We start from the raw sequence: 27,722 nt of genomic DNA on the forward strand, positions 1-27,722 counted from the left end.
ATTGAAATTGGCATGGTCAACTGATATAAAAATGTTGGCAGGATAATAACAAGCAGAACCTGACTTGACCTACAGCAGTGGCATTTTCTGGGTGCTAATTGTGTCTCCCAGTACTCAGATACCTATAGAACTTACAGCAGAGCGAAATAGGCTTACAACCAGATTGTCACAAGAATTAAATGAAACATGTTCTGCAGCAATGCAATAGAAAATTCTAAAACAAAACTGAGGCTCACCATTAGAAGACAGGGACTTAAGATGATGCAACTGACAATCAAGACGGTAGCAGATGGTATGAAGCAGTAATAACAACTGGAGAAATCTGATCCCTAACATTAATTCTCCCTATGTCTTTCACTAATCTGTCCCAGACCCTGACCCTAACACCAGACAACACTGTCCCTAACTAGCCCTACTGGTAATCCTAACTGAAATACTGTCCCTGACAAAAAGCGAGCACTAGGATCTAAACAAGAAGCCAAACAAGCAATCTCAATAATGAACCAAGGCTAGGCAGATACAAACAAGGATTGAACAGACAAAAGTACAGGCTAGGAAACTAAGACTCAATTAGACATTACCATAGAAACAAGACAAAAGTATGCTAGAAGAAGATACTATAACTTAAACACAAAATACTGGATTTAAATACACATTGTTACTATTATTACCAGTAAGTACACTGCGGAAGTCAAGAATACTTAACAATAGGCTAGCAAATGCAACTCCTCCTTAAATTATGCTGAGAAATGAGGTCAGCTGACCTACTAATGCCTAGCAAATATCACTGAATACATAAAATAAACAAGCTTATCAGTAATACAGTGTTGGTCCATGACTACCAGAATGAGATATGCAGTTTTCCGTGATGACTTGAGCATTCAAACACCTGTTTCCCCCCCTCCAAAAAAAATACATGCAAAATGGTTGACTTGACCAGACAACCTCTTTCCAGTAGGCCTGACAATTCTAAGCAGTGGAATCATCTTCTTTACCTGCCTAGTAAGTAGGAAACCTGCAATTTATGCAAAATATGGCGATAAAGTAAAGTAAGCCTCCTGATGTTGCAGCCTGACATTACCCCTGGTAACCTTTTCTCTGTCCCATTTCTTGAATCCCCAATGCTCTGCTTTCCAACCCTGCCTGCACTCCAAGGATCTGAATTATTGAGATGTCACATAAACATGCATTAAACCTAGAAAACAAGCTGCTTAGCATTCCTTGTATAAAATCCTGAAGCCAACAGATAAGGAGGCTGACATTTTATAACCACAATGCTTGCAGCGCACAACACATTCTAGAATGCCTACACTATAACAGACGGGATATTAATGTGCAGTCAGGTGATACATTTAGAACGTGGCCGGGAAAGCTTCTGCACCCAATATTCTATACTTATAGTAAGAGCTCATATACTTCTTATGTCCATTAGAAGGTACTGTATGCCGGATAAATATATGCATCTCTGGGGATGGAGAGAAACTCTCTACGAATTCCATTGTAGTCAATTGTCCAAACCCACCATTAAGTTAATGGTGCAGCAGACTCATGGCTCTGGATTAACTAGCAAAGTCTCTGCGGTTAGTTGGAAGGTGATTAAACGGCTTGGAACATTGGCAAATCTGTCGGATAAAGGCATGGAGTCACTGGATATGAATGACATGGTAGGACAGCCTTTTATATATGTTTCTGCAACTTAAATGAAATGTCCTAATGATTTGCGCATTATTATAGGTCTTCAAATGTCAACTGACTTTTGACTATGGAACAAAGTCTATTACGAAGTGTTCCAATAGTTCAATGCCATTCATGACCGATAATTCCAGTTGCCTAAAAAGACATTTGTGCATCTAACAATTTTTATTTTTTATATCTGCCTTTTACATATTTCTATTTACATATCCCTATATATATATATATATATATATATATATATATATATCTATATATATATATATATATATATTATATATATATATATATATCTAGATATATATATATACATAGATATATAGATATAAAATGAGAATGATCATCTCACGATATGAAAAGTTGCAGTTTAACCCATTTTTTATTACAGCGTGTAACTCATCCATTTTCAAAGTTTATATAAATTAGAAATTATATTATAAATATATTATAAATTACAGCGTTTGGGATTTTCTTTGGAATATGTACTGGGTCGTAATGTTTCTTACAAACTCATTATTTAGTTTACCAAGCAATGATTAAGAAATAGTCTTGCTGATGTAGAATGTCAGAAGCTTCAATGTGTTGCCTTTATGATAAACATGTCAATTTGCATTTAAAAGAAATGTGTTCTCTAGAGCAATTTCAAGTGCCTATCATTCTCTATACTGTAGTATGAAGCTCTATATGAAGTCCTTCCGCACTTAGCATTACTTTTGGAATAAGTTATTCCGATCACAGTTTTCTGCTGTTTCTGAAGTGTTTTATAGAAGATTAAAAAATACTATAAATGTATGAAAAAAAGAAACAAATTGCAGCAAAACTGTCTCAAATATGTTCTTTCTAGAAACTCATAAGGTGGGTAAAAATAATGACCTACATCCCATCTAGTTAGCTAGGCATATTGCTGTGTGTGTATATATATATATACTCTGTGATAAGACTATATATATATATATATATATATATATATTCGAGAAAACAAATGGCATAATTTCCGAATCCCCTACAAAAAAGGGTGTATACATACTATTTGTTACTTTTTAGTAAAAATAGTAGACAATAGAATATATATATATATATATATATATATATATATATATATATATATAGAGCGCATGATTTTCCGGGGTTTTTGAGGATGCAAAATGATTGAGGATGCAAAAATTAAACCTTTTTGAACAAAAATTAATATAAGACACTGTCATATTTTTGGGGAAACACGGTGTGTGTATATATATATATAGTCTATCATTTAATCATTTATACTAAATAAAATGATTGAAATGAAAATTAGAGCGTTATTTGTTTTTGTTTCAGATGATTTCTTAAATTGCACCGCATTTAACTCTTTGTTAGGTTCCATAGGAGACTTTAGCCCTTTAGTGTCAGCGCCTCTTTATGTCTTAATGTCTAACTCAGTTTTTTTTCATTGTCCCATTCCTAGACCCATAACATCTTACAGAGACAAAGCCAAGCAAGCTTGTTTTTATGGGGTATCATTTTTGGGGTACATAAAACGTATTGTATAAGTTTTATAAGTTTTTTTTAGAGGGATTGGGGGAAAAAGAAATGACACCATTTTGTTTTCTGGATTTCATTTTTACGTCATTCAGCATACAGAATATATAATGTGATAACCTAATTCTCTGGGTCAGGACGTTTATAGTGATACCAAGTTCATACAGTTATGTTTTCTTATTTTTGTACACTAAAATTACCTTTTTAATGTGATATTCAAGTCCCCTAATGGGACAAAAAATATAATTATGTTTGATTGTTTTTATACTACACTGCTGTACTTCAGTATAGCAGTGTATTATATCGTCTATGAAACTCCACCAAAGGCTGAGCCTCACAGACTAACATGGATGGCAGATCCAGAGGCCATTTTTAATTCCGCAGTCACATTGACTATTACACTCAAAGGGTTAAACAGTAGGGATTGGAGGTTTCTCTGATCCCTACAGTTTGAGCAAGTGGCAAGCTGTCATTAGATAGCAGAGCATTTTCTCCACCTGGCAGAGAAGACCCATACCAGGCTTCTGATGCAATGCTGTGAAAAGGCACATGCATCAGAAAAAAAGCCCCTTAACAACCATCATAAAAAGGTATATGGGTGGTGACTAAAGAGTTAAGCTTCATTACTAGAAATACACAGTATCCCAAAGCATTAGTGCCTACAAAAACTTTTGTCTTACACTCCATTTCCTCTTCTGTCCCAGCTTTCTTAATGAAAGTATACATCCAGATATCCTACTTTCACTTTTTGGAGGTCTCTGGCCAAATGAGAAGTGTCTTTTAGAGTTAGAAACCCATCCAATAAGGTTTGCTTGGATGTGGTAGATGGGCTCACATGTTTTGATTCTTGACATCCTCTGTTGACCCCTTTCATCCACAAGTTGGTTATGTCCACACGCTACCCTTTCACTGTTTTTTTTTTTTTTTAAATCACACTAACCTTGATATATTCTCCAACTGTAGCACAAGAAAACCCCACAAGGTTGGTAGGTTGGCAGAGAAAGCTTAATCTCAGCTAGTCTAGCACTGATGACCAGGCCTGTTTGACGGTCACTCAGATCGCTCCATGTTCCCATTATAATGTGGAGTCATGCTGAAACTGATCAATGGAAAACTTGCTCACTTGATTTTTTGCTGCACTACAAAGTCATGTATCTACATTTCATACAGTGAAGCATCAATCGTTAAAGGGCCAGTGTCTCTAATAAACAAATCATCTGCCTATAGTGGTATAACCTGTCTATACACCAATGCCAGCTGTAAACGAGCTGTTAGCAGAAAAGTTTCTCTTGAAAGTCTGAGATATTTTGCTTTTAAATTGCAAATTACCAGAATTTTAATGATCTCATAAACCTGCACACAAAAAGAAACATAAAATACAAACATTATAAGACTCCAGGTAAATACCATATTCACAGTAATTGGTAGAGCACATTTCAGAACAGATGCATTGAGGAGCAAATAAGAACTTTAAGGTTTGTTTATTGGATATAAAATTGGGATGGATTAGGTGGTATGGGGTAAAATGCATCTAAACAGTTATGGCATGTCAGAAAATAGATTGCATATATGTATGTTATATTTACACTGCTCTCCTGGTTAATATGATCCACTAGATCATGTATACTATCCTAGCTAAAGTAATTGGACATCTGAGCAAGAATAAAAGTAGTATCTATTTACATATGTTAATACTCAGTGGAGCCTTCTTTAGCCCTTATGGCATTGGATACTCTCCTTGGCATACTTTCTACTAACATCTGATGCACTTTAGCTGGTATTTTCCTCCATTCATCCTGCAATAGCTCTGCTAGTATCTTATCTATGCCTTTTTTTGGCTAGTTCTTTCATTGCCATAACCACTTCTGACTCCATAATGGAGGGCTCCAAGTCCACAGGCTCTACGTCATGCAATGGTCCAGGTACGTGGATCCGGGCATATAGTTCCTCTAAATATTCCCTCCACTTTCCCATTTTTGCCTTTGATTGTGCTGTTGCATGCCAAGAAAGGATTTTGGGCCCTCTTGACTTGTGAGAATAGGCCTCGCATATGGCCTTTTATGGCTTCTGTTTCGAGTTCTTTGCAACGCTCATTCTAGTCCATTTCTTGTCTTTCCTTGCCACTCACTGAAAATTAGCATTTAGTTGCCAAACTTCGTCTTTGTTGCCGGCCACCTTTGCTGCTCTTCTTTTATCAGCTATTCTGAGGGTTTGCTCGGACAACCAATAGCGTTGTTTTTCCTGCTTCTTGTAGGTGAGATGCTTACTGGCTGTTTCTATAACTGTGGACTGTACATCGTACCATAGTTCCTCTGGATGCTTTTCTGATGTGTCAAGCAGTTCAAATCAGTTTGTTACCTGAATAGTATATGATTGGGGAATTTTAGAGGTTTCTTAAACCTTTCTTAAAGCTATGGGATTTGATGTTGATCTTAGCTGCAATGATTCCATCATCAATGCCACAGTTGGCGCCAGGAAGGCTTTTTATTCCAATGACTGAACTTCGCCAACAATGATTACACGGAATATAATAAATCTGATTTCGATGGAGGCCATTGGGAGATGTCCACGTATACAGTCATCGTTTGGGTTACATAAACCATGTGTTTGCCATCCTAAACCGATTTTCTTGGCAGAACTGCACCAGGCGATCAGCAGCTTCATTTCTTTCACCAAGTCCAAATCTTCCTGGAATGGTTGCTTCCGGCTGGCGTCCGACTTTGTAATTGAAGTTGCCCATAATGTAAATGTTGACCTTTGTCACTTCATTTAGAGGTTTCTGGGCATCGGCATAAAAATCTTCAATGGTTTCCTCATCAGCATCAGTCGTTGGGGTACAGACCTGTAAGATTGAGATGTTCACTGCCTTACCACGTGTCAGGATAGCAAGGGTACAGTCGCTGATTGTTCTACAACTTTCTACTGCCTTTGAGGTCCGCTTGTTTGTAATACAAGCTACTCCATTCCTCTGGATTTCCTTGTGTCCGGCACAGTGCATTGTGAAGTCATCGGACTGAAAATATCTATTAGCTATCCAGTGTAATTTGCTAATTCCAAGAATATAAATGTTAAGTCTTGTCATTTCGTGTTTCACAATGTCTAATTTCCCTAGACTCATGCCACACACATTCCATGTTGCTAGTATGTGAGCTTTGGTAGAGTACAGTCCTTTCCTTTCATCGTGAGGTGCATCAGCAACTGGACCTCCCAACGGATTTCCCCCAGTTGCATCATGTGGAAAACCCTGACTACATGTACTCAGACTGCTGTTCTCCAGTAGCATCAGATCCCGTATCTTAATCATTTGAGAGCTCTTTCATAGGGTTTCTGAGGAAAATGTATTACAGGGTAGGTCGGCAGGTCTTTCCCTAACCCTCCCCATTTATCCAGGCTTGGGCCCGACATATAGGATAACTCCTACACGGCTGGGTTGTCATGGAAAGTATCTGATGTCATTAGTGCCAAAGGAGGCATCACTAAGTATTACCATATGTAATAAATAATACTTCTGATTCCTGCTCAATTGTCCACTTACTTTTTGTAGGATGGTGTAATTTACTTTCATGCTAATAGGAATCTATCAGGTAAATGGATGTAACACCGGGTTTCCCCGAAAATAAGACCTACTCCTAAAAAATAATTCCTGCCTGGATTTTCGAGGGAGCTTGAAATATTATCACTACCCTGAAAATAAGCCCTAGCTACACTACATTTTTAAAAAAGCAATATATTACCTAGCAGCTGCCATACAGGTCCCTCCCACTGGTCTCTGGAGCTCCGGTGCTCTTGCTTCAGTCATCAGCTGCCAACAGAAGATCGTTTGGTGGTTACGGGGTTCGTACCCCTCGCCTCCAGCAAGGAAAGGCTCTAATTGGTTCGCGAGTGCCGCGGCTCAGCCAATCAATGCAGTACTCGAAGAACTAATCACAGCTATCGCATTGATTCAATGTTGACTTAAGTAAGGAGGGGTATTGCCTCTCCTTGAAGAGAGCACCTAGAGGGTAAGTGAGGAGACTTATACGGCCATGCATGCTCCTCTGGGTAATATGCAAAGAAGGAAGATGGAAGAGGTATTGCGATGTGAGATGTTTTTTCTTTCAAAACGCCTTGAGTCACTTCGGGTAAGTTGTGCAGGTTCTCCCGTTGTTTTTAATAGAAGACCTTGCATCGCATGCATCTAGCATGAGGTGCGATGCTGCCACCGGCCCCATTGAAAACAATGCGAGAGCATGCACAAAGATAGGACATGATGCGATTTGTTTCCTGCATCACAGTGCAGTTGGGGGAAGATCACTCATGTTTATGATCCTATTCCAAAGAATGGGGTTCATATTTGTGCGAGAAATCAAAAAAAAATTTTTGTCTGTGTGAAGCCGGCCTAAGGGGTTAATTATGGAAGCTCGTTAATTTTCTCTCTGCCATAGCAGCTTTTCTATCATTAGGTGTAAGAAATATTCTGCAGCAAGGTACATAATTAAAGGATAACTCTATGCATTGTATTATGCCTACTGCAGGGCCTTTGGGGACAGTGAATGAAATTTAAAGGGGTTTTCCTACTAAATATACTTAGTACATAACCATAAGATAGGTAATAAATAAATGCATGATTACTGGGGGTTCAATTGTTGAGACAACCTGGAATCTCAAGAACAGCAGTACTCAAGCTCCCCTAGTAATTTGAGCAGTGGTGCACATTAGAGATGAGTGAACGTACTCGTAATGAGTACTTACGCACCCGAGTACCGCCATTTTCGAGTACTTCAGTACTCGCGCGTAAAGATTCGGGGGGCGCTGGGGGGCGGGGAGAGGCGCGGCGGTGCGGGGGGTAGCAGCGGGGAACAGGGGGGAGCCCTCTCTCTCTCCCTCTCCCCCCCACTCCCCGCTGCAACCCCCCGCACCGCCACGGCGCCCCCCGAATTTTTTCGCCCGAGTACGGAAGTACTCGAAAATCGCGGTATTCGGGCGAAAAAGGGGCGGGGCCGAGCACGTTCGCTCATCTCTAGTGCACATGTGTGACCAGCATGTCATTTACTTCTATGGGATTCTTGCTTTGCTATGTCCATAGTGATTGGAGTGGGGATCACACATGTGCACCGCTGGAATGAATTATTCCTTTGCCAGAGCTGGTAGCATGGTAATAACCCCATATGCCGAGTCACGACTAATACCGTTCTCATAGCACCAGTGCTGTGTACTGATAATAATATGTGGAATATGGAGAATGACATTCATCCATCGATGTTTTATTTATCTCACATGAATACTGTAGGTTATTGCTTATTTATGGCATCCATTTTCGTAAAATGCTTTAATTATTCACCTTGTGAAAATAGAATTAACTGCTTTGCTTTATAGACCTGAAATTGTATTGATCATATTACACAGACTACACTGAAATATGGCCCTATTATCCAAAAGTAATGTTACCATATAAATGCATAGAATATGCAAACAAAGAAGAGAAAAATTGTAAGCGATTACAAAATAATTTGACTCTGTTCCACGCTCCCAACCTATAACTTAAGGCCAAACTTGTAGTGAAAAGAATGGCTTGTTGGTGCCTTACCAGCCCCCACTCCAACTAGAGAATTAGTCCTCAACAAAATTAGTGGGTTTATTTTCTGTGGTGCCCTTTGCCAGTTTGTAATTAGAATTTTTTGTTTGTATATGAGAATGTTTCACACAGTGGCATAGCCATAGGGGTCACAGTGGTTGCAATTGTGACCAGGCCCTTAAGCCTGAGGAGCCCATGGGTCCCCCTTGCCACACTAGTTTGTACTGGTGATCATTAGCTGGTACCTTCTGATCTCATAGTCTCTCTTCCTTTTCACATAACACACCACTTTATGCGGCATTACAATGGATTATTATTATTACTTGGTGGGGTAACTAAAGGCGAGTACTATTACTACTTTGGGAGCAATTTGAAGGAGAACAATTACTACTTTGTGGGGGCACCAAAAGAGACCACTATTATTACTTTGTGCTAAGAAGGACTACTATTGCTACTACTCTGTGGGGGCACTAAAAGGGATCACTATTACTACTTTGTAGGGTCTACTATTAATATTATGTGGTAGCACTAAGAATGACCACTAACACCACTCTGTGGGAGCAATAGGAAGGATCACAATTACAAATGTCTGGGGGACTAGGACGGACCACTGTTATATCATTGTAGGGCATTAGAATGGATCATAATTGCATAAATGGGGTAGCACTATAAGTGACCATTATTACATCATTGTGGGGTGTTAAGTTGGACCACTATTGCATCTTTGTGCAGGTGCTAGAATGGACCACTATTACATCATTGAGGAGAAGTTAGAGGGACCAATATTGCAGGAGCACTAGGAGGGACAAGTATTACATCATTGTTGGGGCACTAAGAGGGACCACTATTGCATTGTAGTGGCACAGAAGAATCATGATTACATTGAGGGGCACTATTGTCAGAGGTATAAGGTGAGCATATTGCATTGGTGCATAAGGTGGATATTATTACTGTATGAGGGCACTATTACTATGTGGGACAAACAGGGCATTTTTACTTTGTGGGGCACAAAAGGGGAACTCTAATTGTGCATGAGCACATAAGCTATTACTTTGTGGGGACACAAAGAAGGCACTATTTTACTGTGAGGCATTGTGATGGGGACAATGTGGAAATTTTACTGTATGAATATCTGAGCCGCTGTATCTAAGCCTGATGTGTAATCCCAGCTGATCTATAGATATTCAGACTTTGATACATGTATGCTTTAGGGCTGCTGCTGTGAATCGTGAGATGCAGTTGTGCGCAGGGTGGAGAGGGGGGTGCAAAGCTGAACCTTTGCACCAGGGTCCATGAGCCATTAGCTACACCCCTGGTCTCACATTAGCAGAGACGAGCACGAATAGATAATTAATAGAAGCTTTTAGCCATGAAACAGTAGCCGGCAGTTAGCGTGCGCTAAGCCGTAGTTCTGGCTTTCACACAGGTGTCTAATCGCTGCTGTCTGCTTACTACTGCTTTCATTTAACAAGGAGGACTTTCTAAAGGTGATGAAACAGCCAATCAGGACCTGGACGGTGGAAGAGAATATATTTTCAGCAATGGTTTATTTAAACAAGTAACAAGACCGTAGAATTGTAAAACAGGTCACAGAAACACAATACTCCGCTAACTGTGAAGGTCAAGCTCTTGGAATTAATTAGTTGGACTGAACTTGGAGATATTCCACACTCATTACTCCGGAGAACAGATATAAAGTTTAATGCAACACAAATCTCGAAAGTCCGTAGAATAGGGGAATGATTTATCCCTGCCACTGGGGCTTGTGTGAAACCAAGTCTTCATGCTTCTTGACGAAGTTGACGTAAATGATGGAATATTAGAAGAATATGGGGGACATTCCTGAAACTTTTTACACCAGTGCACCTCTTCATATATTAGGCACATTGTGCGCCGTGGGAAAAAACGTTAAGACCAACGTTTGAAATGACCGTCTTAATAAATTTCCCCATGGTATAGAAATTTCTTAGAAACAGGAATAATATAGCAAACCTTATGGGCCTCGTTTATCAGCAGTGTCTAACAGTAGAGCTGTGCTTGTTGACCATAGCAAATAAAGAACAGCACAGCTTTAATTTTGCCAAAGCAGTTTAAGAAATGAAAGCTGAGCTCTGATTGGTTGCTGTGGGCAACAAGGACAGAATTACCGTTAGACAGTTTTGATAAATGAGGTCCAATGTATTTTCTATAGTGCATTCCTAAATCAGTATTTTTATGCTTTCCCCATATCTTTTTAATGTCAATGAGAACCCAAGATTTAGGTGCACCCAACTAAATTGTGATGGACACCAGTATTGGTGGAATATAGACTTAGGGGAGAATTAAATAAGAGCTAGTCACTAGAATTCTGATTTAAAATAGTTAGAAATTGTTGCACATGCCATACTTGCGCAAAAACTTGCAACTCTTTATCCTTTTTATGATAGCCTTACAAGTTTTCTAAAGAGTGGGCATTGATTGAAGGGCATAGAGTTTCCAATGTGCCAACAAATCTACTAACATCTATCGCCTTCCCAAAGGATAAGTGATAAGTGTATGAATCCTGGGACTCCCAGGGATTGCAAGAATGGTGCACCTCAATTCCCCTTACAGAATGGACCGGCAGTGTGCATGTGTGACCACGACTCCATTCACTGTCTATGAAGATAGCTAAGCAATGTGCTCTACATCTTGAGTCCCATAGAAATAAAGGACAACCTAACAAATATGTATAAATATATGAGGGGACAATACAGAGATCTCTCCATCATCTATTTATACCCAGGACTGTGACTGTAACAAAGGGGGTGCCCTCTATGTTTAGAGGAAAGAAGGTTTCTATACCGACATAGAAGGAGGTTCTTTACTGCAGTGAAACTTATGAAACTCTTTGCCTGAGGACATGGTGATGGGGAAATCACTAAAAGGGGGGGAGGGACTTGTTATTTGTATAGCACCAACTTATTCGGCAGGAAATGTATTTATTTATTATCCCTTAACTTTGCAATTGAGTTGTATTCTCTCTTACAGGGGGCACAACACAAAATTGAAATCCATGTTCCCGGGCCTCCAGGGGTCCATGCACCATACCATCATGTAGAGCCTCCATGCCTTCCCATTCAAGTACACTATTGTTATTTCAATATAGCACACCAGTATTGAGACAAAGCGCTGGATTGGCCTTTTGGACAACACCCTGTAGTAGTTATCCACTAATTTTCCTGGTATTAGATAGATTATAATTATTTGTATGCAATTCTAATAACTTGACATATGAAGACAACCCAATGACTTTCATTTGCACTTATTTCATTTGCTCTTCGAACCAATACCATGCCAAGATTTGTCCACATAGATGAGTTTAAGAGGGGACTAGATGTCTTTCTAGAGCGCTATGATATTATAAGATATAGACATTAGGTGACCAGCGAGGTTGTTGATCCGGGTCTTACATTCAGGTAGGAACTATCAGAGGTTGATCCAGGGATTAGTCTGACTGCCATTCTGGAGTCAGGAAGGAATTTTTCCCCCGAAAGAGCTAATTGGCTTCCGCCTTTGGGGGGGGTTTGGCTTCCTCTGGATCAACAAGGAGGCCGAAACAGACTGAACCAGATGGACATTGTCTTCATTCAGCCTAACATACTATGTTACTATGTTATCTAATGACTTTGACCATCGCTCTCCACAAGTGTTTCATTTCACTAACCTATTTTTTTCGGTTTTTTTGAATCCTCCAGAGTAACAAGGCTGACATGACTACGGTGGCCTCCCTCGGCTTATATTTTAAAGATGGGATAAAACGCATTGATTATATTTTGGTATACAAGAAATCCAGTCCGCAGATCGAGAAACGCAGCACCTTCGAGAAGAACCTCAGAGCCGAGGGCTTAATGCTGGAAAGAGAAGTAAGTGCACTAATCTAGTATATGGCGAGAAATAAGCGGAGCTGGATACATTTGTAATGAGATTCTGCAGCTAAGCGTTCCTTCTCGTCATTATTTTTATACTTCTAGTTGTTTGTAATGGCATGCTTTAAATTAAAATATTAATGGGACGGCTGTGCGCCTGCTTTTAGCCTTTAACATTAAATCAATTTCGGCTGACTGAGAATCCCCTAGTCGTGTTGATGACGGGTGTTTTATGTGTCTGGTGTGAAACATCAAGGAGCACTTTGCTTCAGCGCACATCAGCGCGGGGCTATGCCGTTTCTATGTGTTTGCTTTGTTTTATTATTTTAATAAATAGTCCCTAACTCTTGCTGATGCTTCTATAATGACCCGCGTTCTCTGACATTTATATGGAAATGTTATATGTTCCCAGCTACTATTGTACATTTATAGAGTTCAGTCCCTTAGGGGGTAATTCGGTTGTGGCTATTCTTTAACCCCTTAATGACCAGGGGTTTTACTGGCCTATTTTTATTCTTCATACTACCAGAATTATTTTTGCTGCATTTTTTTCTGACACATATAGGTCTTTTTTTAATATCTTTTTTTTTTCCCCTGACTTTGTTATCCATGTTTTAGCTTTTTTTATGGGTTAAATGGGTAAAAAAAATTGTAAACTTATAGTTGTTAATTAAAATTTGCATATTTACGCTAAAATAAACTACAGAAATGTGTTCCTCCTTTTGTCTTGGACGTTTTGCCTAGTCTCGGGTTACAAGACGTGTCTGGGGACGGTTTTAGTTGGCGATGGTCATTTTTGTTTCTATATATATTTTTTTTTTTATTTTGTAAATTAACTTAGTTTTTTTAACTAATTTTTTTAACATCAATGTCACACATGATGTCATATAAGACCACTGGGGGTCATTCACATTATCTTTTTTTTAAACAACTTCTGCCTTCTCCTCTGGGTCCTCGGCTGTAACTGACATGCGGTATTATTGTATCTTGACACCACCGGAACTAGGGGAGGGGAGACAAGATGTACGCCCACAACCAATGCCCCCGCTGGATTGGCTGCCCAGATAAAATAATACCACTCCGCTGCTCACAGTCGGCCCTCCCACCGCTCAGCAGAGTTGAAATTTGGCTATTTAGACCCTGCTGTCATCCTGTGGATTATGTGTGCTGTGCTGCGCATGGCAAGTGCTCTGCTGCTCACACTCACCCTCACTGGCACTGTGCAGCGTGGTACTCCGTCTCGCAGTCCATCGATGTTGTCTGCTCCCTCTTCCGCTGTAACACTGGCCGCCGGAGCTGCTCTCACAGACTCCTCCGCTGAGTGCGCCGCTTCCAATGGCCGTGGTGTCAAGGTTCACTGCTGAAATTTGAATGCCCTCTGGTGTCAGTGGGGCTGATGCCGCAGCTCTGTCTTCACCCCTCTCAGCTGCGCCACAGTCGCTCAGCTGCTGTCACTGTCCTCGGCCGGCTCAAGGGAACAACGGCAAGTGCTGGAGGGGACATTGACAGGAGCCCATTAAGGCTGTGCGCCAGAGGGCGGATTGACTGCAACCAGGTGGGGAACGGCAGAAAGAACATTGACAGCAGCCCGTTAAGGCCGAGCGCTGGATGGGACATTTACAGGAGCAGGCTGGGAAGATGATGCCCACCCATTGGCCTGGGCAGCCAATCCAGCAGGGGGCGTTGGTTGTGGGCTTGCATCTTGGCTCCACCCCCCAGTTCCGGTGGCATCAAGATACAATAATACCCTGACATCCAAGGATCTGGCCTGCTCCTGAGAAATTGAAAGAACAGGATCTTGAATCCTGTGCTGTATTTTTTACAATCAGCTGGGATTAAAGCCCAGGACCAAGCACTGTAAATTTACTATGCTTGGTTCTTAAAGAGTCAAGCCAGAGCTAGAAGAATTGGCTAATTAAATCACATTCTTCCTAGCTGGTATTGCAGCAGCTGAGGTTAATGGAGAAGAGTATTAGGCACCATTCACATGACACAATGATTGCGTGGATTCGACACAGACTCCACATTGAAATCTGCTTTGGAATCAACGTGGTTTATGTATCCTTCTATATTGAGTTTGTATCTGTGCTGTAATTCATATGGTGTGGATTTTATATAGGTGGAATTGAAATCCCTGCTGCAAAAAAAAATTCTTGCCATGGTTTCCGTATGGAGCTAACACTGCATGTGGGTCCATGAAATATCAAAATGCAAATCCTTGACAGAAATCTTCTGCAAAGGATTCCATGGTGGATTTTACCAACAGTTGTCAATCTACTGTGTGAATACACCCAAGGACAATAAGGAAAGGCAAAAGCTTTCAGACTAACCATCAGCCAGAAAGTCCTAAATACACATGGATGTATGAGTACGCAAAGCTTCTTAAAATTGACACATTTGAAGAGCATTTCCACCTTAAATGAAAAACAACAACAGGGTCAATAATATTGAACCTGGCTATTCACTGGCTTCTGCGTTCTGAGTGTTTAGTAGGTTCAGACCCAATACAGAGCATCGATGTGATCCCTAGAGTATTCCAGGGCAATTACAAGGTCTCTGGTACCCAGAGCAGGTTTAAAGGCTATGCAACGTTGTGCATAAAAAATCAATAAACACAGATCTTACTAAGTCTCTGAAGAAACGATAATAATGCACTTATTTGTGTTTTTGCATTGAGTTTTCCTTCTCATGCATTTAGAAAGTGTCATACTTGGCTTGCTTTATCTCTTACATTCAGGTTTCTGGCTGGGACATTCTGTGATCAGCTCATTTCTTTCATGAATGCACACAAGCTTACCTCCCCCTTCTCTTTTAGAGGCTGTGTATCATAACCATGCCCACTTAACCCCTTCATGACATGGCCTATTTTGGGCTTAAGGACGCAACAATTTTTGGCGGATTTTCTTCTCCGTTTATCAAAAGTCATAACTTTTTTATTTTTCCGTCGACGCGGCCGTATAAGGGCTTGTTTTTTTGCGTGGCGAACTGTAGTTTTTATTGGTGCCACTTTTGGGTACATAGACTATATTGTAAAACTTTTTTTATTTTTTTTTATGATAGCAGGGAGAGAAAACGCATCAATTCTGCCATAGATTTTTTTTTTTTTTTTTTACAGCGTTAATCATGCAGCATAAATGAGACATTCAATTTTTTCTGCGTGTCGGTACGGTTACAACGATACCAAAATTCTTACATTTTTTTTAGGTTTTCCCACTTTTCTGCAATAAAACCCCTTTTTTTGGAAATCTTTTTTCTATTCTAAATTGCTGCATTCGAAGTCCTGTAACTTTTTTATTTTTTGATGTACGGCATTCTATGAGGGCTTATTTTTTGTGAGACGAGCTGTAGTTTTTATTGGTACCATTTTGGGGTACATATGGCTTTTTTGATCACTTTTATTGCGTTTTTAGTGAGGCAAAATGCTAAAAATTAGGATTTTGCCTCAGTTTTTTAGCGTTTTTTTTTGCGTTTTTTTCCGTGCACAGTCAAAAGCATGTGCAACTTATTGTATGCGTCGTTACGGATGCGACAATACCAAATATATGGGGTTTTAATTTTTTTTTTACCTTTTTTTATGCTAATCTGAGAAAAAGCATAAAAAAATGTTTTTTTACTCTTTTTTTTACATTTTTTTAAATTCATTTTTTTAATCTTTGTTTTTTTTACACTGTTTGTGTCCCTCTGAGGGACTTTAACCACTGCCCTGATGATCGCTGTCATAAGGCATGGCAGAGCTACTGCTCTGCCATGCCTTATCGCTTATACAGCGATCTCAGGCATAGGCAATACAGGACGCCAGTGTCTGGCGTCCTGTTGCCATGGTGACAGGCCGGGCTCTCGCGATGAAATCGCGAGTTCCGGCCAGAGACACAGAGGGAGCGCGATCCCTCTGTGAACTCTTTCCCTGCCGCGATCTACTTAGATCGCGGCAGGGGAGGGGTTAACAGCGGGGGGGCATCTCCGATGCCCCCCCCCCCCCGCTGTTGCAGCGGGACGCCGGCTGTGACTGACAGCCGGCTTCCGCTGCGGGATAGCGCGGGATCATATGTGATCCCGCGTTATCTCCAGGACGTAAGTTTACGTCCTGTTGCCGGAACTACCAGGCTGCCAGGACGTAAACTTACGCCCTGCAGCGGGAAGGGGTTAATACTATACAGCATCTCTCCATCTATCTCCTTCTCTCTCTGAGTAGCTGTTGGTCCCTTCCCTATCACTAATGATAAGAGCAGAAAATTCACCTGGAGTGAATTACAGCCCTCTGTAATAATAGCTTTCTCTATTCTTCTTCCTCCTGATCATCTCCACCATTCCCCGACACCATCATGCAGCCCTCTGTAGTAGCTTAGTTGAAAGGCAGTGAATGGAAGTTCACAAAAAGGGAGCAGACATGGGGAATTACTGTCAGATTACTCTACCCCGTTGTCTTTCACTGCCTTGCTTGACTTTATACTCCATGTGCATATAAGTAATTTGTTCGACATCTACAATAAAATGATTGGATAAGGGATCCTGTGACACTGACTTCATTGATTACTGGCTGACCTGGATTGGGGGAATTGGCTAATCCTATAGTCAAGTAAATCTATTATTTCCTCATACTCCACAGGTTATTGGTATCACTTAATGACTACTCTGATAGTCCTCCAGTCTGCAGTTCCTAGGAAAACAATTCAAGCATAGAAATCAAACACTTAGAATGTTTCAATGAAAACCAATTATAAAAGGTCTTCATTTCCAAAAACACATTGAAAAAAAACAGAGTGCAAAGGTGTACATAGCTTTTGAGTTCTGCCTTTTGTCTTTTGCGCAATATCCTAAGGTTCATTAGCCGCCATCTGTAAAGACACTCCAGCATACAAGTACAATAGCACATGATCGCTTCTGATAATAATAGAAAAGCAGCTGCTATTGTATGTGTGGTAACTGAGTGCTATTCTTTGTGCTTGATAAGTGGCGGACTTGTCATGGGAAGATGGACCTTTCACGTCTCTTGCCAAGACCGTTGATAATATTCTGCATGGATTGAACTGCTCTTTATTAGAACTAACCTCATAAGAGCTAATGGCTGTTGTGTGGGCACTGAAGGACAATCGTCACATGTCCCATACACAACAAGCCTCTTCAGTACACAAGTGTTAGCAAATAGAGCTCGGAACTCTGGATGACTTATCTCAGATCCACTTAAAATCCCAGTAGGCATATTCTAAACAGTGCTGAACTGCGGGAAAGATTCAGAGACTCTCTGTAAATTTCTATCAGTATTCTCTATTTCCTAATTCACATACCAATGAACGCTCCATGAAGTACAGCCACAGATATAGCATTCCCAGAGACAAATAAGGGAGATGGAATAAATCCTCCATGGTGCCTCCTATTGAAAGGTAGCATTCCTTCAAGTCGAAGTCAGACTTTTTATACAAGCCTTGTTACAATGACTGGGAATTAAAAGCAAAGCCAGGCTCCATGTACAGACAGCTGTTTCAGGGTTTTTTGCCCCCTCATCAGTGTACAGTAGGAGTCTGGCTTTGCTAGTGAGAGGCCTGGGATGGGGGTCAGAAATGCTCTTTTCCCAGTCATTGTAACAAGGCTTGTATAAAAAGTCTGACTTTGACTTGAAGGAATGCTGCCTTTCAATAGGTGGTACTGTGGGGGATTTATTCCATCTCCCTTATTTGCATATTACCCAGAGGAGCGTGCTTGGCCATTTGAGTCTCCTCACTTAGTTTATAGTATATAGTTGCTCTCCCTAAGAAGAAAAGAGTGTTTCTGATTCCCAGAGACATAAATGGAGTAGGGAGGCAAAAGTAAAGATGGGGTTCTGCAATTGGTTTGCAAATTCACATTGACTCCTACGAAGAGATGCAGTCAATCAAAATATGGGGACTTCATTCTACACTGGCACTCATAAAGGTTCAACAAGTTGTCACTATAGTATGTACATCCTTGGGCAGTTCTTAGGCTAGGGCTACATGGCGACATGTGATATGCAACATTAAAGATTGCACCTTGATGTTGTATACAATGATTGTCAATGGTGTTACATTGCGGTCAGCGACTTAACATGACGGTGAAAGAGCAGTGGCAAAAAATCCAACTTGCTTGGATTTTTGTCGCAGGTGAATGTTTGGAAAGTTTGGTACAGCTGGTTCACTGAACTTTTGTAAAAAGTTTCGTTCGGTCTGAATTAGTTCAAACTGATCCGGAAGTTCACCAAAACCCCTAAAACTGGTGTATAAAATTGTCTAAGAGCTATAAAAGCCTCTTAGAGTGTTCACATAGCAATGGCTTTTATGGCCCTTGGACAGTGTTATACACCAGGGGTCAGGACTAGTGTTGAGCAAACCAAACCAGCAGAAAGGTAGAGTTTTGCTAAAATTTTGTTTTGGGTTTGTGCTGAAATTAACTTTTAGCGAAATGCAACCCAAAACAGGGTTTTACTTATTTGGTTTGATAAACACTACGCGTAAGTCAAAAACACCTTTTCCACCGTTGACATCAATGTAATTCGCATGTGACTGTGACTTGCCTATGATTTGGTGAAAAAGCTGTGTGACAGTTGTTTTTTTTTGTACAAATTTTATGCAACTTACTGTTGTGAGACAATTGTCACCATGAAGTCCTAGTCTTACTGTCTTTACACATTTCCATACACTTAAAGGAAACCTGTCTTCTCCATAAACTACATTCTGTGGCTCACAAATGTGAAAATGGAGGAGAGCTGAGTTTTATACTCATCAGGTGCCCCATTCCTACAGTGTGTCTTTGCAAAGTTGCCGTGCGTCTCCCCGTTCCCTCACCTTTGAGCCTCATAACATAGTTCATTGGGCTCAAAGCCAATGACCAGTTCCCTTTAAACTTCCCATTGTTCATCCTATGCTTCCTGGTTCATGAGCTTTATATGGGTAGGATTCTGCATAGCCGCTGCTGTAGAAGGTCCCTCAGTAGCTCTGGTATCTCCTCCTCTTGTTCCCTCGGACCCCTCTCAATTCTACGTACAGTAGATCATGTGCCGTCTAAGCATGTAACAGTTGTGGTCAATGAATGAACTTAACGTTGGTGCCATTAGTACATTTGCCATTTTGACTAGTCCAGATTCTACTTCTAGATGCTGCTTAAGGTGTGCTGGTTGGTGTTTTTTTTTTTGTTTCTCATTATCAAACAGTGATGAGCAACTCTCCGAACATTGGCCATGTTGCCATTTCACTATGTGCTTAGGTTTTCATTCATGGACTTGGATTTGGCACTAGTGTTGAACAAACTGAAACAGTTGAACTTTGCTAAAAGTTCTGTTAGTTGACAACTCAATCCTTGGGGGATTTGTCTTGGCCAAACTCACTAAAATTCCTTGTTCTCCTCCTCCTCCTCTTCCTCCAAAGGAGCAAGTAGGAGAAAAAAGGAGGAGGAAGAAGTAAGAAGTAGTATAGGAGTTAGCACTAGAGATGAGTGAGAATACTCGCTAAGGACAATTGCTCGAGCGAGCATTGTCCTTAGCGAGTACCTGCCCGCTCGGAAGAAAAGGTGCCGGCGGGGGGCTGGGAGCGACGGCAGAGAGCAGGGGGGAACGGAGGGGAGATCTCTCTCTCTCTCCCCCCCGCTCCCTCCCGCAACTCACTTGTCACCTGCGCCGGCACCCGAACCTTTTCTTCCGAGCGGGCAGGTACTCGCTAAGGACAATGCTCGCTCGAGTAATTGTCCTTAGCGAGTATGCTCGCTCATCTCTAGTTAGACCCGTTGCCTTAAAATGTCACCAAGACGGAAAAATTTTTAAAAAATCGCTAAAGACATGATTGTTTATACGTGTATCAGTACTGAATGTTAGTATTTTAGTTAATTTTTCAGAATTTTCATTAAATTCATTTTTTTAAAATTAACCCCGTTAACTTTTAATAATCTTTTCCTCTTTCTCCTTATTGTAGAATGCCATAACCAACAACGATATCATGTTTGTAAAAGTCCACTGTCCATGGGACACGTTGTGCAAATACGCCGAGCGGATGAACATCAGAATGCCTTTTAGGTATTTAGTTTTGGGTCCTTTCTTTAAGTCAAACCTTTCTCTAAGTGTTGAGTATCTGAATTCTTTGTGTCTGAACAGTAACGCTCTAATTGCTGTTGGCAGGATGAGTGCTTCTCCAACAGACCGTGTTTTATTCGTGATATTTTAGTCTTTGGTTGATTACTGTCTTTTCACGCTGTGATTGACACCTTACAAAGGTTGCTCCACCTCGTAGCTGTTTGGTAAAGTCATGGAATTGCTTTATTGGCAATTCCCAAATGTTTTGTTACTGCCAGAATTAATAAGCTTATGTAATTAATTAAGATCCCCAATATGAACTATAGAAATATATAGACTGTATATGAAAAATTTATGTTTGCATGATCCTCCTTCCTCAAAACTGTGCTAATGCCAACTATAGAAGAGAAGGTCCTGATAGCACACACAATTAGCTCTTTTAAGGTGACCGTACATAGTAGACAAATGACGGATGAACCCATCAATTTCAGTGGGATAGGACAGCATTGAATTTAAATATTGCCCAATTGCTGAGATGCCCAGAGATCATGAGAACAACCAACCATGAGTTCCTTTAATGAAAGGAGCAGTAGTGTGTAACCGTGACCACCATTCCGCTCACTGTCTGTGGAGAGACGAGCGTAGGGTGCTTTGCTATCTCTGTCAGTCCCATAGCAGTGAATGGAGCAGTGGTCGCCCATGCATACTACTACTCCGCTCATTAGGGAGACTCAAGGTATGCTGTTATAGTGTGGGTTCTAGTGGATAGACCTCCAGTGATCATACAATTATCACTTTATTTAGTCTTCCAAGCTGCCAAGGCCTGGGTGTGATGTCATCCTCTGTACCCCCTAGATTTAAACATTATTATCAGGCTTTCACCCACAGGTAGTGTTGAGCAAACTAAACCAGTAGAACCCTGTTTCGGGTGGAGCTTTGCTAAACGTTCGGTTCGGCATGATCCCCAACTGAGCTTTTAGCAAAGTTCTACCTGACACATAGTTCTACTTCTACTGGTTCAGTTCACCCAATACTAGTCCTGAACACCAGTGTATAACATTGTCTAAGAACCATAAAAGCCCTGTATAACACTCTCAGTCTGTTGTACATGGCTTCTATAGCTCCTAGACAGTGTTTGGACTAGTTTTAGGTGAACTTACACTTTGATTCAGACCAAACCAAATTTTCTGCAAAAGTTAGGCAAACTGGCTGAACTGAACTTTTCAAAAGTTTGCTCATCACTACCAACAAGTATGCATGACTTGGGGAAGTCTAACTGCGCTAGGCCACCTTCTTTTAACCCACAGCTAAACCAAAACTCCATTTCCCAATAAAGACAAAAAACGTTCCATGACTTTGATGAAAATGTCCACAGCAGCCTCTTTAGTAGCAATTACATATTAACAATATGGCACATGTAATGTACAGTAGGAAGAAGTCTTTGAAGGTCCACCATAATTTTCAAATTACAATGCCAGCACCTACTCTACACAACCTTCAGCCACACCACACCCATTCGAGAGCAACTCCAGCTGTCCCAAAATCACTCTCCCATCGAGACCTCAACCCTAGTAAGGACCCATTCCAAGAATTTCACCATATAGATATATATCTTGGGTGACTCCCCATACCTGTGATGAGTCCTCTAGTCACTACCAAATTGCCTTCTTCAAAGACGCCAATCAATCTTGCAAAAAAGGAGAGATATGATTGAAGGTCATACCTAGCAATAGGATGGGTGGGTGGTAAACTGCTCCACCTGACCGACCAGTAACCTCTGGACCCCTCCCTGCATTTAAATACTGATTCCTTCTGGCTCACCTATCTACCCGATCAGCTCGATCTGACTTCACTCTGCCCCACATATTATCTACACCCTAAAACACATATCCCCATTGGTTTTATATACTGTATCCCTATTTACAATTAATTTAACCCTTTATGAACCCCTGCAAGACTGAGGTTGTGAACCACTCGTTTAGTTAGTTTCAGGTTTATAACAAAGCATTTAAAATCCCTGCAGCCTGCATGATATACAGTGACCGGAATGCTCCCTGTGCTAAAATATATAATCCTGATAGGGATTATGCACAGTAATTGCTTTTTAACTCGTTAGTAACCATCAATATGCCCTAAGCGGCCTTATTCCAATGAATGCACCTTTTTACGTTGTATTAGAATAAGGCCAGCACATACCAGAAGGAGCAGAGACTCTGGCAGCTGGGCTCCAGTTCAATTGGCTAGAAGCAGATAAACCTCCGATCCCAGCCATTTAACCATTTACATACCACGGTCAATGTGAGCGTGGCATATAAAAGGCTGACAGGGAGAGGGGGATCCATCTGTCACCCATCAAAACCTCGATTGTGAGGTGCTGATGGTTTGCTGTGGCACTCTAAGGCTCTCACTTTTCATGTGTAATAGGCTAATATAATACACTGCAATACTGAAGTATAGGAGCAATCACTGGTAAAGAAATTCACATCCCCTAGTGGGACAATAATAAAATGTAAAATAAAGGGTAAAAAAGAGGGTCAAAAAAGAGTCACAACATCCCACCTTTCCCTCATTACTGTGTTAAAAAGAAACTAATCACTAATTTGGTATAGCCACATTTGAAATGACCTGTGTAAAACTTTAGTACATTATTTAAACCTCACCGTAAGGCTGGATTCACATGAACGTATATCGGCTCGGTTTGCAGGCCAAGCCGATATACGTCGTCCTCGTGTGCAGGGGGGGGGGGGGAGGATGGAAGAGCCAGGAGCAGGAACTAAGCTCCTGCCCCCTCTCTGTCTCCTCTCCGCCCCTCTGCACTATTTGCAATGGGGAGAGGCGGGACAGAGGCGCGGCTAATTCGCGGACCTTAGCCCCGCCCTAGTCCTGCCTCCTCTCATTGCAAATAGTGCAGAGGGGCGGAGAGGAGGCAGAGAGGGGGCGGGAGCTCAGTTCCTGCTTCTGGCTCTTTCATCCTCCCCCCCCCCCTGCAGAGAGAGACAACATATATCGGCTCGGCAATACCGAGCCGATATACGTTCGTGTGAATGCACCCTAAGGCTGGATTCACATGAATGTATATCGGCTGGGTTTTCACGCTCCCGCCCCCTCTCTGCCTCCTCTCCGCCCCTCTGCACTATTTGCAATGGGGAGAGGCGGGGCGGGGCTAATTCTCAGAACTTAGCCCTGCCCCGTCCCGTCCCACCTCCTTTCATTGCGAATAGTGCAGAGGGGCGGAAAGGGGGGGGGAGAGGAGGCAGAGACGGGGCGGGAGCTCTGTTCCTGCTCCTGGCTCTTCCAGCCTCCCCCCCTTGCAGATGAGGATGACGTATATCGGCTCGGCGTGAAAACCGAGCCGATATACGTTCGTGTGAATGCAGCCTAAATGCCATGAAAACGCTGTATTAAAAATCTTTCCAAAGTAGCTAATTTTTTATATCTCACCTCACAAAAACTGGAATAGAAATCAATCAAAAATTCATGTGAGTCACCAAGTGGTACAAAAAAAACATCACACAGCACCATTGATGGAAAAATAAAACTTCATTAAAAAATACAACATGTACCACAAAAATTGAGCCCTCATACAGCTATGTCAATGGAAAAATTAGAAAGCCATGGCTCTAGGAATGTGATGTTGAAAAAACTGAAAAATTATTTAGTCATTAGGACCTAAAATGGTATCATTAAAGGTTTTCTCCCACTTCTGGTTGTTTTCAGACAGCTCCGTACATTGTCCAGTGGCCTGGGTTGGCACTGCATACTGAGTCCTATTGAAGTGAATGGGACTCAGCCTGCAGTACCAAACCGGGGCCACTGGGAAATGTACAGAGCTGTCTGAAAACAGCTATAAGTGGGAGAACCCCTATAAGGGGTTAAGCATGTTGCTAATATATTCTAAGGGTTTTACATCAGAGTTGTGTTTATTATACATCTCCATATCAGGTTATTGCTCACTATTTGAGATCTTAATGAAAACTTAAAATGGCATGTGCTATAAAGGACCCGGGAGATTACATTTTTATAGAGCCTTGCATTAAATTACAACATCAAACTGGTACTGTTCCTACCAGCGGCCTGGTGCTAGACCCATTTTTTAGCCCTGTGTAGATAAGAGTGCTTTGCCATTATCAGTGAAACACTATCTTTTGATATTCCTTATGTTAATTTACTTGTAAAACCAACTTTGCGAGAGTTACATTTTATTACAGCTTTGCAGGACTATCTTGGTAGATTTATTATACAGAACAGGCTACAGTATCTGTTAAGTGCTTCTATCTGTTAGCTCATCCAATATCGCTGTCACAACATCCACTGTGTTGGAAAGTCACATGTACAGATCAGTTACCATAATATAGGGATGAGCAAAGGAAGGCGTGATGCACATTTGCCCCCTTCTGGTCAGAATAGGTATGACACTTTTAATCAAATACTCCATATCTGAGCTACTCAATGCAATAGGGCGAAGAAAAAAATACTTGATGCAAAGCTCACATAATTGACACTCACTGACTATATATATATATATATTTTTTTTTTTATTTTATTTTTTTTAATTTGACTGTTGTTGTCCGCTATTATAATTTTCTGTTACGTTTCTTTTTGTGCTTCCCTATGTTGTTTCTAAGTCTTTGTACTTCTGTCTCCTGTCTGGTTTTACAATAGGTACAAGGAATTTTTATGTAAGATAAGAAATGGTTAATACAATAAGTGTTTTTCTATGTAATGAAGCAAATTACTGGGAAAATTAAAGGTAATGTTCATATTGATCATGTGACAATATGATATGGTAACATCTTAATATATTTCCATCGGTTCGACCATAAAGCAACACTCTGGGCTAGATTGATATGCTGTGTGATGCCCAGTGCGGGACTCAAGGGGTTGTGCTTTCTGAATCCCTGTAGTATGTTGCACTCCATCAGACTCAGTACTACCGTAGTGTAACATAGTAACAGAGTGCATTTCCTTTGCCTGGAGTGTTCCTTTAAAATAAAAACTGCTATTATAATGCAGCTATTATAATTAAAAACTAAATGTTGCCTACTTAAAGAAGACCAGTAATAAACAAATGATGTAAAGTGACCCACCAGTTTCAGGACAAAATTCTATGCCGGGAAGGAGGGGTGGAAGTATATTACCTTCACTTTTTCTTCTTTACTATCCCTCTGAACCACCAATTTTAGGTCTTGTTTTCGGCTATCCAAGATGGCTGCAGTAATTTTCTAACTACTTAATGCATACTGTGCACTGCTCTCTGATTGGCCAGTGCTGATCACATGAACAGCTCTGGACAATCAGGGAGCTGGTGTAATGTATTAGTAGCCTAACACTACCACTGTACTGTGTGTATTAGGTAGTCTGAATATTGTGTTGGTCATCTTGGAAGGCCAAAACCAGAACCAAGAACAGGTGGAGGGATAGCAGAGAAGAACAACCACAGGCAATATTGTAAGTAATATACCCCCCTTCCCCTCCAGTCCTGGGACAGAATTTCGTCCCAAAACCAGAGTTGCTTAATATTAAAGGGGCTGTCCATAATTAGCAAAATGTCTATATATATATATATATATATATATATATATATATATATTTTTTTTATTTTTATTTTTTTTGCAGAAACTGTCCTACTCTTGTCTATGGGCTATATTAGGCAAATTAAGCTTGGGAAATGCAGACTCTTCTTTTCTAATGCTTACAGGGGTTTTCTGGGTAAAATACTACTGATGACCTATTCTACAGAAAGGTCATCAATAGTTTATAAGCTGGGGTCTTCTGCTCACAAATGCACAGGGTTCGGAGTGGAATCCACTGCTCCGACCCCTGTGTAGTGGCCGGCACTTGTAATTGCAAGTGCAGCTCTAATTGAAATCAATGGAAGCTGTGCTTGCAATTGCAAGTGCCGGCCACTACACGGGGGGCGGAGCAGTGGATTCCACTCTTACCCCTGTTTATTTGTGGCACTGTCAGTGGGCACACAATCAGCTGATCAGGCGGGGACCCTGGTCGATCAACCATTGATGACCTATCCTCAGAATAGCTCATCAATAATAATTCCCCTGGTAAACTTATTTAACAGCCTCCTTAATTCTGAACTATCCTGGAAACACACTTGCTTTCTATTGAGAAACATTGGGTAATTTGGGCACCAGCTACACTTTGTAAATGACCACATTCTTACCTAAGACCTGTAAAATGTCTGTTATGGTGAACAAGTGTGCCAAGGTAAGGAGGAAGAACAACAGCTCACAGGACTGGTGTAATATCTCAGTCATTAGCATATCCTGGGATCTACTACTTTTTAATGGACCCTAGCTGGTATCAAGACTCTAGACTTATGCTAAACTAAGTTGTGCCCCCTTGACCGAATCTCTTCAGTCGTGTATGTTCTTAGAAAATTCTTCAAATGACTGTACACAAATAACCTTTTTCTTCCGTCTCATGCATCTCATACAATATCTGGGATTTATAGAGCTACCGCTATTGACAGGACTTCTCGTTATTATGATAATGATCTATTGGACACCATACATTTCCATCATGTCATAGGAAATCATTTCTTATGTTTACATTGTTATTGTACTCAACATTGGTCACCACTTCCTGTAATGTTACTTGTTCGCCAGATGATTTCTAGTGTGGACATGTAGTAGAAGAATTACTTAAAACAAGCAATCAGAAACTGCATTGGACAACTTTTTACCCCCAAAATAATTTAGGAATTTAATATTCTTATTGCACGATTCTCTCTCTTGATCACTAGGGGTCCCAGCACTTGGACAACCAGCAATTATACATTTCTCACCCACATTGTGGATGCTTGTGGATAGGTGATGCATACTTTTAGCTGGAAAACCCCTTTAAAGTTGTCAATTAAGTTAAAGAGGATGTGCAGTTGTACACTATTGATGGCCGATGCTTGGAATAGGCCTATAATACTAGATTGGCAGAGATCCACCACATGAGATCCCTGCTGATCAGCTGTTTAATGGACTGATGAGTTTGTGCAGGGAGATATTTTCTGCAGATAGCAAACCGCTCCATTCCCACTGTAGTAGAA

The 27,722-nt window shown here is 40.9% G+C and overlaps 1 protein-coding gene across 1 annotated transcript in view; it reads left to right on the forward strand.

Annotated features, from left to right (window-relative positions):
- Positions 1–12,489: 12,489 nt before the first annotated feature.
- Positions 12,490–27,722, forward strand: part of ANO3 (anoctamin 3) — a 140,534-nt gene continuing 125,301 nt past the window's right edge. Inside the window, exons 1-2 of the mRNA XM_066584200.1 lie at positions 12,490–12,648; positions 20,568–20,668. Coding sequence (XP_066440297.1) covers positions 12,496–12,648; positions 20,568–20,668 — 254 coding nt within the window. The 5' untranslated portion in view covers positions 12,490–12,495. The remainder of the gene's footprint in view (positions 12,649–20,567; positions 20,669–27,722) is intronic.

Source organism: Eleutherodactylus coqui, chromosome 11, assembly GCF_035609145.1.
Source record: "Eleutherodactylus coqui strain aEleCoq1 chromosome 11, aEleCoq1.hap1, whole genome shotgun sequence".
Taxonomy (NCBI): Eukaryota; Metazoa; Chordata; class Amphibia; order Anura; family Eleutherodactylidae; genus Eleutherodactylus; species Eleutherodactylus coqui.